This window comes from Limulus polyphemus, unplaced genomic scaffold (assembly GCF_000517525.1).
Source record: "Limulus polyphemus unplaced genomic scaffold, Limulus_polyphemus-2.1.2 Scaffold1580, whole genome shotgun sequence".
Taxonomy (NCBI): domain Eukaryota; kingdom Metazoa; phylum Arthropoda; class Merostomata; order Xiphosura; family Limulidae; genus Limulus; species Limulus polyphemus.
This window is the reverse complement of record NW_013667190.1, coordinates 213019-226345: the sequence shown is the minus strand read 5'-3', so window position 1 is coordinate 226345 and position 13327 is coordinate 213019. Positions and strand designations below refer to the sequence as shown.

Here is a 13327-nt window from a genome sequence, read left to right as displayed (position 1 = left end):
AAGGCAATTTTAGGGATATATCAATGTTTGACAAAAATTTTTGTTGAAATTATCCGGAAGTTTTATTTTTTTTATTTTTGCTTTTAACATAGATGTAGCTTTCGGGAGGTTCTTCTTTTTACAGTTTTACAGTTGTTGGATATAAGATTACTTATCACTAGCCCCTACAGTGGCACAGCGGTACGTCTGCGGACTTACAACGCTAGAAACTGGGTTTCGATACCCGTGGTGGACAGTGCACAGATAGCCCATTGTGTAGCTTTGTGCCTAACTTCAAACAAACAAACAAATCTTGCCCCCCAGTGGCACAGCGGTATGTCTGCGGACTTACAACGCTAGAAACCGGGTTTCGATACCCGTGGTGGGCAGAGCTCAGATAGCCCATTGTGTAGCTTTGTGCTTAACTTCAAAAACAAACAAAATAAAGAAACTTATCACTAGATTACAGCTGAGACTTCAAACAGCAAGACTTGTCATGAGCAGCAAAATGTCACATTCGGAATTTTTAATGGTTGACTAATAAGAACAGTAATTTGCTGAAAATATATCAAGATAATTATATTTGACAATTACTGAATAACAACCAATGGCTAGAACAAAAATTAGCTAGTAGTTCGTTTGAGTTTTGTTTTAGCACAAATATACACAATAAACAGAAAACGTTGAGCCAAAAACCAACAACAACAATACATAAAAGTTGTAACAGTTTTTTTTTTCTTTCTCGATCTAACAGAATAAAATTATTTTAAACCAAAAAATATAAAAAAATTTAACAAAGAACCCGACAAAACTTTTAAAAAGATCATCTTATGATTTATAAAAATAAAAGAAAATATAGATATAAGAAAAAAATTGAAACTGTTTCCTTTGTTTTTTAGTTTTGAAGAAAGTTGAAGTTGATGATGATCGTCTATAAAATCAAAATACGGACATTCCTACTTTTTGTGAGAATTGTAGACATTAAAATCTTAATACTTACACTCTTTAATCACATTATCTTCTGTTTACAACCGAGTGTTAATGAATCAATCAAAATTCAAACTTCATTATAGAAAAGTAAACATAACAAACACTTCCAAAACTCCAAAGGCCCAAAACCCAGGCAGTTTGTTTTTACTGTTATTACAAATCAACCCTTGCTTAACAAGACATTGATCTACAAACACTTACATACTTTCTGGTTCTGAAAAGTGAAGATCACAAATTCAAAAATAAAACTTAGTGAAATGAGTATCATGCTATATCAAGAATGTGATAATTGTACTTCAGTGTTACAAACTGAATAACTTTAGTTCCCTTCTTTCAACATAAATTATGAATTTTTAAACGGTTACTTATGAAAAAGCATTACTGATTATCCTCTTTCATAAGGAGAAACAGTTACTTCTGGAACGTTCAAGAAATCTACTATTGATGACTGCAAGGTCATCCAACGCTAAATGATGAAAACTTGAATACATTGAATTAATGAAGTCAAAGTTAAATCAATATTAGCAATTTAAAACCCTTTAGTGTGCAGTAAATTATGGCCTGAACTCGTGATCTAGGAAAACAACGCAGGCCTGATTATTCTTCATATAAATCGACATTTACGATAGATATGCAGGAGTCTCACGTTGGTTTAAAAAACCTTTACAACAGCGCAAAACTGTTTGGTAATAGGGAAGTAGAAATAACTTGTCTACTGTTATGGCAACATACAGAGTGAGAGCCAGATAACTGATATCTAGGCTTCTGTTCAACATAATAAATCACTTGTTAGTGCACGGCACAGCGATATAAAAAAAGAAGCTTAGTCTAGGAAAGTGCTTTGTTTGATTCTTGATCATATAAAGGTAGCTTTCCATCAGCATTTATCCAACAGAAAAATACTTTGTTTGAGTCGAGCTTCATCTTTTTGACAATGTAGATAGCCATTTGGTTCAAAAGATCTATTTCTAAAAGCAAAGAGGCGAGTTCACAAATATAAACTGTATATTTGTAACCTGTTACCATGTCTTTTTGTAAACTTCAACTTTCTAAATGTCATTCTGAAAATCATTTAAACTCCAATATTCTAGAACCAAAAACTGGATTCTTTGGCTGAATATATCAATCACTGATACATTTTCAATTTGTTATATACGGTCTTAGCCAAAATGTTTGCATATTTTGTAACAAATAAGATTATTATTATTAAGATAGAATACAAACACACTTAGCGCTGTCACACTGAGAAATGCATGTTATATTAAATATCTACATATGTAATTTGTATAATGAAACAGGTTCTACGAACATCATGAACGATTTATCCCAATAGTAAACAATTTTATCAGACACTTGTAGAAAGATGTGAAATTCAACATTTCACTTATCACTACAAAATGTTACAAAAACATATATAATGACAAAATATAATATCAAATTATTATAACTAGCATCTGTAGCCTTATATCAGTTCATATTAAACATCCAGTACTTGGTTGGTCCTTTTCGTACTCTACTAGCCTCCATAAGGCGACTTAGCATGCTGTCGATGAGGTTATTGATGTAATCCTCCTTAATTTCATCCCAACTTTTCACTAGTAGGCACTGAAACTCAGCTATAGTAGTTGGTTTAGGGTCGTGGATAGCAATTGTTTGGCTCAGTTCTGCCCAAACGTTCTCAATGGGATTACAACCTGGAGGTTTTGCTGGTCATGGCAATCTTGTAACATCCTCCTGGTCGAGATAATCCTGTACAATATGTACAGTATGGGCAGTGGCATTGTCATCCTCAAACACAGATTTATTGCCAAATATTTCCCTAGCATATAGCAGAAATATAATTCCATGTGATGCCTGTAGGAGGCACCATTGACGTTTACCTTGAGGATATGAAGAGTGGTTTTTCCACCATGATGAATAGCTACCCAAACATGTACTGCACCGCCTCCTGTGTGTTTCCTGTGGGAAAGACAGACTTCCCTCATCTGTTCTCCAGGCAAACGACAAACACGAATCCCACCTTCAGCTTTTTAACAAGCCCGAACAGGACTCATTTGTAGGTTGGCATGCTGTCTTGCCCAAGCAACACAATGACGGCGGTGAATTCTGGTTAATATCGGTTTGCAGATAATCCTTCCTGCAAAATAACATTGTTGGTCAGTCTCTTATTCAAAGTTCTTCTGGATAACATGGAATGAATGTGTTCATGTCATTCCTGTCGCAAAGTGTTGCACGACATCTTTCGACCTTGACGTGTTAACCTGAGTAAAACACGGCCATCTCGGGCAGTAGTTTTACGACGTCTACCAGTAGACTTTCCTGAAACAACGTTTCCTGTAGTCCAATGCTGTTACAGGATTCTGGATACAGTACATTAGGAATACTCTACTGTTCTGGTAATGTCCGTTTGCTTCATATCATTTCTCGACATTCGAACTATTTGACGCCCTATAACTTTTTGCATGTGACGAGGCAAGTACCGATAAATTGTCTGAATAAAGCATTGATCTGTTTTGACAAAGGTTATACCAAAAGCACACCCTTTTATATAAAACAAGTGTGACAAACAAATGCTCAAAACAACTTACACAGACCAGAATAACAACTCGTACATGTTTCTCCAATGATACGTTATCTTCTCTGTTACCACTCGGGCATTTACTCAATAACTACTCCACGCATGTAGAAAATAACATCAATATAGAACAGTATGCAAACATTTTGACCAAGAGTGTATATAGGCACTGGATATTAGATGAGTGTGAGCAACCAAAGAACCAAACCCCATCAACAAGTTCACATGAAATCGTTGACTTGCGGTAGATGTTTTATGAAGAATAATAAATCTTCTTTCACTTTAGCTGCAAATTAAAGAACTACATAACGCTGTGATCGCGCGTAACTGTAGTCCGATTTTTCAAGTTACTCAACTCAAACACCATGCACTGGTCCTACAATATCCTGAACCCGCCAGCGATGTTCATTGATTTGTTATTTTTCACTTTTTCATATACTCGTATAGAACAAACTAAGAGAATCTTATTGTTAGTTTTATATCCTGCGCTCATAGTTAAACTTCTGAATCACTGAACAAGTGTTCGTATATTTACAATTTCGGTGACGAATCAAAGGAAGTAAGTTTGAAGTAATAAAACTAACTAGTATGACATCTACGCCTATGAAGGAATTATGTTTCTAATGAAGGTGCTCTTGTAGCAAGATACAAAATTTCATTAGTTTCGCTTTTCTTCCCTTAATGCTCACACAATATCTTGCAGTTTATAATCCTAGATCTTGTCTTTAAAAGGAACGGCAAACTTTCTTAAAACTAAAATAGATTTATTTATAAGCGGAAGTTCTCAACACACCACAAAAAAAAGGAAATTGAGGACATCGAATTTCAAAACTTTGTGGCCTACTTAAGTCTATATATATATGTGTGTGTGTAATATGTAGACATGAAAATTTGGTTTTCTTTTTTTGCTGTTGTTATTGTTGGTACAACTTGAGGTTCTTTCAGATTAAGATAAATTCTATACATTTTTCAAATATTTTCTTAGTTAATGATAAACATAAATATTTTAGGATTTCAATCTTATTCGAAGTAAAATCGTTATGCTTTGTTTGTTTAGTATTAAGGGCAAATTTACAGAATGAGCTATTTTTTCTGTGCCCGCCACAGAGATCGAACCTTTGATATTTGTGTTATAAGCCATCAAGTTTATCAGTTATCCACTGGAAAGAGGCATTGTTCCAAAAATTATTCCATCCGAGAACTCAATCGTTTAAAAGTTTCTCATTTACAGTTGAAAGTTTTCATTACCACTTTAAATCTGAACTTGTAGGAAGTTTCCACTAACACGTTAAAACTAAACTGGTTAAAAAAATGTTCTGAGATCTTGAGTATGAAGGTTAAAAGTTTTTACTAGCACCTTAAAACTCAACCGGTAATGAATTTTTCATTAACATCTTGAGCTGAATCGATTGAAAATTTTCACTAACACTTTTAAAATGAACCTGTTGAAAATTGTCAGAAACATTAAACCAGTAAAAAAATTTCATTAATAACCAAAAACTAAACTAGTAGGAAGTTTTAACTAAAACCTTAAAACTAAACCTGTCGGAGCTTTTCACTAATAGACTAAATATGAACCGGTTGAGAGTTTTCACTCACACTTTAAAATTGAACCAGTTGGACGTTTTTCGCAAACACCTCGAGATTGAACCAGTTGAAAGTTTTCAGTAGCATATAAAAAAATGTAACCGTTAAATTATCAATATGTCAATAGTGGAAAAATGTGAAATGTGTTCTTGCTAATAGAAAACTGAGAATTCATGATATAAATAATCTCTATCTTACAAATTTAATCAGTCAGTTTATTGTTGTCAAGCCCATTTTAAAAGCACGTAAGAAATCTTTAGTAACAGGTTTTTATGGAAGAAATTGCTATTTCTGTATTTGTAACTTAGCAAGGTTATACCTCGAATAACCGAAAAGTCCTTTTATAACCCATTTTTCTAAGACTAGTTATACACCGTATTTGCTTATGGGTCCGGAACTTTTTTGGTTGCATGTTCCTTACTAACGTACGGTCATAAAACAATGTAAACAAAAATACCATCAATAATACAATTATTTCCACTAATTGCTTCTGAGAACCCCATGCATTTTACATATAAAATGAGTGATTTGGTCAGTTGTCATAACAGGCAAAAACAGAAAGTCGATAATTCAAGGGTTAAGAAACATTAACATTGAGGCAAGGATGGCACTCACGTTCATTTGCAAGAAAAAAAGTGTTTGTTTTTTTGCAAATACATTAAGTTATTTTGCTGTACAAAGCAGAAATGCGTGTGGATTTCTTTAGTCACTACATTAATTATTGGATTTTTGTCTCATTTTTAAGTAACAGGTTAACTAAAGAAAGGTAATATATCAGCGACGCTCACGACTCCCTGCTTCAGTAACTAATTATGTCGCAAGTCTCTCATTTCTCTATACCATGCATGCTGTAGTATAGTTTCGGTTTCTAATACCTATTTATAGCATATTTCAATATGGCTGTGTAGATACTCAGTCATCCAAGACATTTCAGTTGGATTCTCTGCTCCAGAATAAGATGTAAGGATTTTTCAACAAAAGGACCTAATAATGAATCTAAGTTTCAAATGGACAGCAACTGCCTGTTGTAGAAACATACAAATCTAACAGGCAGTTGCTGTCCATTTGAAACTTAGATTTATTATGAATACTCTGCCTAAACAACCTATCAAAGAGGACCTAATAAGTTTGTCCATGCTTTAGATTTTTCAAAACATTTTTATGACATAGAATCTAACTGGACACATCACTATTCGATGTCACGTAGTTCGGATTTTAACTTGGAGACATTTATCCCCCAAAATTCCGCTTAATCGCATTATTTTATTAATGAATCAAAGCCTATATTTTGAAATTATTTTTAATCAATATATTACAAGTTTAAAATTTTTCTGCGAGTACTATACACTTGTTTGTCACTTTAGATACTTCAATAAGTTTCATTTTCAAGAGAACTTAGCAACACAAGTTCATCACCAGAAGAAAAATGTTTTACAATAGACATTTTAAGCAGCATAACAGCTGTACCTCTGGACAATATACAGCGTAGACTAGCTTAATTATATATTCGTCAATATTCACCCAATAAAATGGTTGTATGCTCCCTCACTGTAGCATTTTTGTATTCTGTAATTAAATAAGAACACGATTTCCACCTGTATTAATCATACTGTACGATTGTGTATTTTGAATTAGAAGTGTGCCTGGATACTGCTGTACGAATACATGAACATATTAACAACTCATACATTTTCAAAAGTAATCATGTATTAAAATATATAGCAAATAATGATTAATTTATCATTTTGATGACAAGAAATGTACCCATGTACTGTTTACGAACACATTAATATTTTATAACAACTCATATAGTTACAAAAGCAATTATATATTAAAAGACTTACCATTTTGATGACAATTAGTGTACCCAAATACTGGTGGGTATGAATACGTTAATATTTGGTAACTCAAACATTTACAAAAGTAACCATATATTATAAGATAAGGCAAATGATGATTAACTTACCATTTTGGTTATAATTTAGACAAGTTTATACTTTAACTACGTAATAAAGCCTGCTAAAAAAATGTCCTATTTCATTCCACTTCGAGTCAGTATTATTCCAATCTGTCGTTTCGTACAGAATGTCACCACTTTAGTGAGAAGAGTGCGGTTTTGTTACCAACAAACACACACTTCATTACGTCTTCAAACGAAATTCTAATTTTACTTGGACAAAGGAAGAACACACTGACAGTTCTCTTATTGGTCTCTGCTTGAGTCACTTCTCAACTTTCAGAGCTATTTCTGTCAGCTAGAGAAGTAATGCTTTCTTTGTCATGTGCCTGGTAATAAAGTCTGGAGAGTAGCGCCCTCTCGTACTGGCTAATGAACTAAAAAAATTAAACATCTATGTATTTTTTCAACGGAGTTACATAATTCTGAGTTCGTTTTAAAACGGAACTTCACGATTTCACCAGGTGTGAGAATAACATATGTAGATGTAATGAAATGTAAGAACAGATGCGTTAGCTAAGAGTAATCAAGGAAGTAATTCTCTTAAAATTCCTCTGAAATCATGTTAATGATTTCTGTGTAATCGACGAAGTAATGCTCTTTAACAGCCTCTGAGAGTATGTGAATTATTTCCTGGTAATCGCTATTATTAATACAAAGAGCAACATTTTTAGTTAATCTTGTAATACCATACCCGGTACTTCTAATCTCTCTATGAAAATACCAAGAAGCATTGACGCCATTTCAGCAAAATCTTGGGGGAGGGTAATAAAGTTGAACCAGAATTTCTACAAAATACGTTAACTGTTGATGACGTAGCACGTTATGGAGTTCATATATTAATTGTTAATAGTTACGTAATGGCCAAAGTGTTATGAGGAACAAAAAAGAACATAGAAATTTCTACTTTGTTCTTGCATATATTAATATTAGTAATTTCCCATAAACAGAGTTCATTAACCAGACGTTTTACATTTCTCAAAAACAAACAAAATAATGTTTAGGTGAAATGATTGTCCTCCCTAGCCCCGTCCCCAATTGGCACCACTGCCTCGAAGTCACCAGAAAACAACTAGTAGCCTATTTAGCGTCCTAGAAGTAAAATTATTAGTTGTTTAGGTAGTAATCCCTAATATTAACATATTTAGTAATGACTTTCAATCGTTAATGTTCAAATTTCTACTCTATGCATTAACGTCTAGCAGCATGTAACAGTCACATGGATACTTGTCTTGTACTAACTATAACTCAACAATAGTAATCTATATAGCAATCATTATTAGTCACAACAGCAGTAATATAGATAGCAATAATTATTAGTGATAGCAATAGTAATCATTCTAACAGTTACTACTATTCATATCAGTAGTAATCTACAAAACAGTAATTACTAGTCATAACAGCAGTAATCTACATAACAGTCGTTATTAATCATAACAGTAGTAATATATATATATAGCAATCACTACTAGTCATAACAGTAGTAGTCTTCAGTCATTACTAAACATAGTGATTGAACTAATCTATCTAACAGTTACTGCTGCTCATAACAGTGGAATATTTCTGGCAATCATAACTAGTCATAACAGTAGTAGTCTTCAGTCATTACTAAACATAGTGATTGAAGTAATCCATCTAACAGTTACTGCTGCTCATAACAGTGGAATATTTCTGGCAATCATAACTAGTCATAACAGTAGTAGTCTTCAGTCATTACTAAACATAGTGATTAAAGTAATCTATCTAACAGTTACTGCTGCTCATAACAGTGGAATATTTCTGGCAATCATAACTAGTCATAACATGATCCTTCTGGAAGATATTATTAGTAATAACAGTAATAATCGATCTAGCAGTCATTATTAGCTAACAGTAATGATCTCTCTAGAAGATATTATTAGTCATAAAAGTAATAACCTATGTAATAATCATTACTAGTAAAAACAGTAATACATGATAGGAGTAAAAGAACACTTGTCATTTTAACACTTTGTCCACACGTACATTTCGCTGTGGAGGATCTGTATACGATAAACATGAATATATTGATGGTTGACTGCTTAGTCTTACAACAAAAACAGCCTGAGTTACAATATTTTTCATAATACTAGATCGCAGAGTGAGTGTTGATGTGAATGCATAGTTACTACCAGAAAAAGGTGTTATACAGAAATATGTATTGATATACTCCAATTTCAACCACAAATAATGAACTAAGATATTAGAGATGGCTCGTAAAAAAGTTCAACATTCTGCTCGTACTATATTAGCTTTATACTATATGCATTATATGAGCAATACGCATGTGCTTTTTTATCGTTACGAAAACTATTTAAACCAAAATAAAAACGACAAATAATAAAAAAAAGATTAGAACAGAAAAAATTTAAAATTTTGAAAATAAACAACTTTCTTAATAATTGCGAAACATTCGTGGGTCTTCATACTAGGTCTCTTTTTTTATAGTGTCTCGGAATCCCCGTGCTTCGTTTCTTTTTTGTTTAGTTTCTGACAGCGCGTCTGCTGTACACGAGAAATGTTTTGCAGTAACAGTGAAATCAAAGAGGTGTTTTGCATGCAATAGATGTAACCATCCTGATGCCTTTTGTAGTGTACTGCAAACGGACCGAGCGTGGCTCAGTAGTTTGCGAGTCGGAGTGTAGTTAGCGCTGTATACTTTGGGTCTGTGGATGCATTATAAGAGTAACGCTCAAATTCCACTATTCGATAAAAGTAATCCATGAGTTGGCAGACGGTGGTGTTGAATAAGTGCCTTTCCTCAAGTCTACCTCTTCAAAATTAAAAATGGTTAGCGCATAATATCCCTCGAGTAGCTTTGCATGATTTTGTTTGTTTGTTGTTAAGCACAAAGCTGCACAAAGGGTTATATGAGCTGTGTACACCACAAGTATCGAAACCCGTTCTTTAGGGTTATAAGCTGAACCACTGGGGGGGGGGGCAGTTTTGCGTGAAATTCAACAATATAAAACAAGAATTGCAAAATAAAATAGATGGCTAAATCCACGCATTTCCAAGAACCTTGATTACTCCATTGCGCGAATTATGAATGAGCTATACAGCTCCTCAAATAGGTGTGGGCGATATTAAATTCACATTGATTCGTTAACCACGATTTTCAGTAATGGGCAACATAACTCAATTCAGAAACAGAAAATCGCTTTGAAATTTGTGCGAAGCCGTTGACAAATAATACCAGTTTGTTTGTTTGCTTTGAATTTCGCGCAAAGCTACATGAGGGCTATCTGCGCTAGACGTCCCTAATTTAAAAGTGTAAGACTAGAGGGAAGGCAGCTAGTCATCACCACCCACCGCCAACTCTTGGGCTACTCTTTTGGCAACGAATAGTGGAATTGACCGTCACATTATAACGCCCCCACGGCTGAAAGGGCAAACATGTTTGGTGGGACGAGGATTCGAACCCACGACCCTCAGATTGCGAGTCGAGCGCCCTAACCACCTGGCCATGCCGGGCCAGCTGCAGTACAGATGGGTAGAGCTTTATTCCCCTCATTTTCTCCTTCAGATGATGAAAAATCTTGGTATCGATGCTAATGAACGATCAAATGAGTATGATAGTACTCTATAACTTGTGGATAGTTTTATAGGTGTTTAGTCATGTGCAACCAGAGCACGTTATTTTGGTTTAACAAAATACTAGATGCAAATCTATTGTTCATGAAGATCAGTGAACAATACTGAAATACATATGGGTGTAAAGATTTACGCCAAACGTAATATGTTTTTCTCCTACGAACAAACAGTAACGTATATCCTGTGGCGGTTTTGCCTAGCAGTGTACCTCCACCACAAAGGACTCTATTTCTGTAGCATAACATAAAGAGGTAATCTTTAAGGTAGCTGAAATATTTTATTGTATAATTTCTTTCGTAAATTTCATAATTCATTTGATCATCCTCTAACGAAAATATTATTTATTTTGGCATGATTATATCCTAAGATCGGTACACAAAAGGCACTTATTTTGATGAATCACACGGACCAAAAATGGCTAGATGATTTGTTCTCTCAGAAATGTGTGTAAACAGGTTTTTGTTTGTTTGTTTGTTGTTAAGCACAAAGCTACACAAAGAACCATCTGCGCTTCTGCCCCACGCGTTTTTTTGGAAATCCGATTGCTCGGCATGGCCAGGAAGTTAGGACATTTGACTCGCAATCTAAGGTTCGCGGGTTCCAATCTCCGTCCCATCAAACATGCTCGCACTTGCAGCCGTTATGATGTGACGGTCAATACCCACTATTCAATGATAAAAGAGTAGCCCAAGAGTTGGCGGTGAGTGGTGATAACTAGTTGCCTTCCCTCTAGTCTTTCACTGCTAAATTGGGACGGCTAGCGCAGATAGCCCTCGTATAATTTTGGGCGAAATAAAAATCAACCAAACCAGGAAACCCGATTGTTAGCTTTATAAGCCCTCGGACTTACCACTGAGTCACAGGGGCTGCAAACGGAGTTGACTTCTTTATATCTTGTAAGGAAGGTAAAAACATGTATATGCTGCATATAACGTCGAACTATATTTTCCAAGAGAACTATGTGAAAAAATATATGGCTACCCGTGTATATTGAAAGTTTCTAGATTTCTTCGAGAAAAATGATTTTCTGAAGCACATAGCTGGTGGACAAATTTTGTTTAGAAATTCAATATCAAGATATTTCGCAGTATTAATTTGTGTTCAAACAAATTCAAGCCATTTTAAACCCACAAAAAGAAGGATTCGGCGTACACTCGTGGTACTCGAAACAGAACAACGGTCAAAAAATCAAAACTCTGAAAACCTCAATTAAATTAAGTTTTTTTTTATGCACATTAGTTTCTTATTTCTATTCAAGTTTTTTAATACACATTAGCTTCTTCTTTCTATAAAACTGTTTTTCATAACAACAAGAGCGAGATTATAACGCCAATAATCTCTTTTCTTACTTCAAGGATTCAATAATATACACATATTCATCAGATGTTACCAGTGGTTTTCAAATGTTAGAAAAAATGTATCTTAATTATAAAAAAAACTGAATTTATCGCTTTGATTATTTACATTCCAGAACTACCACGGAATTATATAGATAAAACACATGGCTATCAGTACACAATGGTGTAGCTTTGTATGTAGGTTATAATCTTTAGAACCTTACATTAAGTCGTTTCTTATCTATATGTTTTCAAAATTTACATAACTAGAGCTATCTACTTTATGTAAAACTGTAATAACAACCCTTGACTCTTACCTATCTACTTTATGTAAAACTGTAATAACAACCAATTACTCCAACCTATCTACTTTATGTAAAGCTGTAATAACAACCACTTACTCCAACCTATCTACTTTATGTAAAGCTGTAATAACAACCATTTACTCCTACCTATCTACTTTATGTAAAGCTGTAATAAAAACCCTTTACGCCTACTAAAAATTGGAATGTGTAGAACTAGAGCTATACATTCATCTTAAAGATTTTAACGGACTTCATCTAGTTCTTAGACATTTTCATAAGACAATTCTCCAGTTTGCCGACCCAGATCTTCATCAGGCGAGTTACAAAAATGAGAAACGTGATAGGAATTAGAATTACTCCTCCCTCCCCCTAATATGTTGATAGACAATGGTAACAACTATTTCTTTATCTTCTGAAACAAGAAAAACATTTAATAGTGGAAAGAGCACATGAAAACAAAGAAGAAGAAGAAACTACAAGTCACACTCGAAGTGGCCTATCGGTGGCTAAGCGGAAAGTCTGGAGGCTTCTCACTCTAAAAATCGGGTTTCAATACCCGCGATGAGCAGAGCACATATAGCCCATTGTGTAGCTTTGTGTTTAACAACAACACTTGAAGCAGCCAATAGAGAGTTCGATTGACATGGAGACAACACAAGGCAGGAAAGCGTTATTAAAAACAGAAAGAGATTTGAATTTGGCAGTCAAGAACCTAAAGTTTGTAATTAAAGTATCGCAAATAAGTGATTTTCTGTAAAAGGTCTTTGATCAGTGTAGATATTTTGCTGATCAAAAATTTGAAGGTAGAAGAAGAGATATTCCAAGTGTCTTACTTTGCTGAACGTGCAAGCTCTGAAGTTGTCAAGAAGACAAATAAAGTTCTCGTTGTCACTCATCTCTAATCTAAGAGCGACCGAATGAAAGCAATAGATCTAATAATAGTGATTGTATATTTTATAGCAGAGGCACATTGGATTATCATAAA

The 13327-nt window shown here is 34.2% G+C and overlaps 1 protein-coding gene across 1 annotated transcript in view; it reads right to left on the bottom strand.

Moving 5' to 3' along the window:
- The window catches only part of LOC106464180 (calmodulin-A-like), a 34019-nt gene extending 26658 nt beyond the window's left edge, over nt 1–7361 (bottom strand). The window contains exon 1 of the mRNA XM_022391868.1: nt 7098–7361. Coding sequence (XP_022247576.1) covers nt 7098–7100 — 3 coding nt within the window. The 5' untranslated portion in view covers nt 7101–7361. The remainder of the gene's footprint in view (nt 1–7097) is intronic.
- Between the last annotated feature and the right edge of the window lie 5966 nt (nt 7362–13327).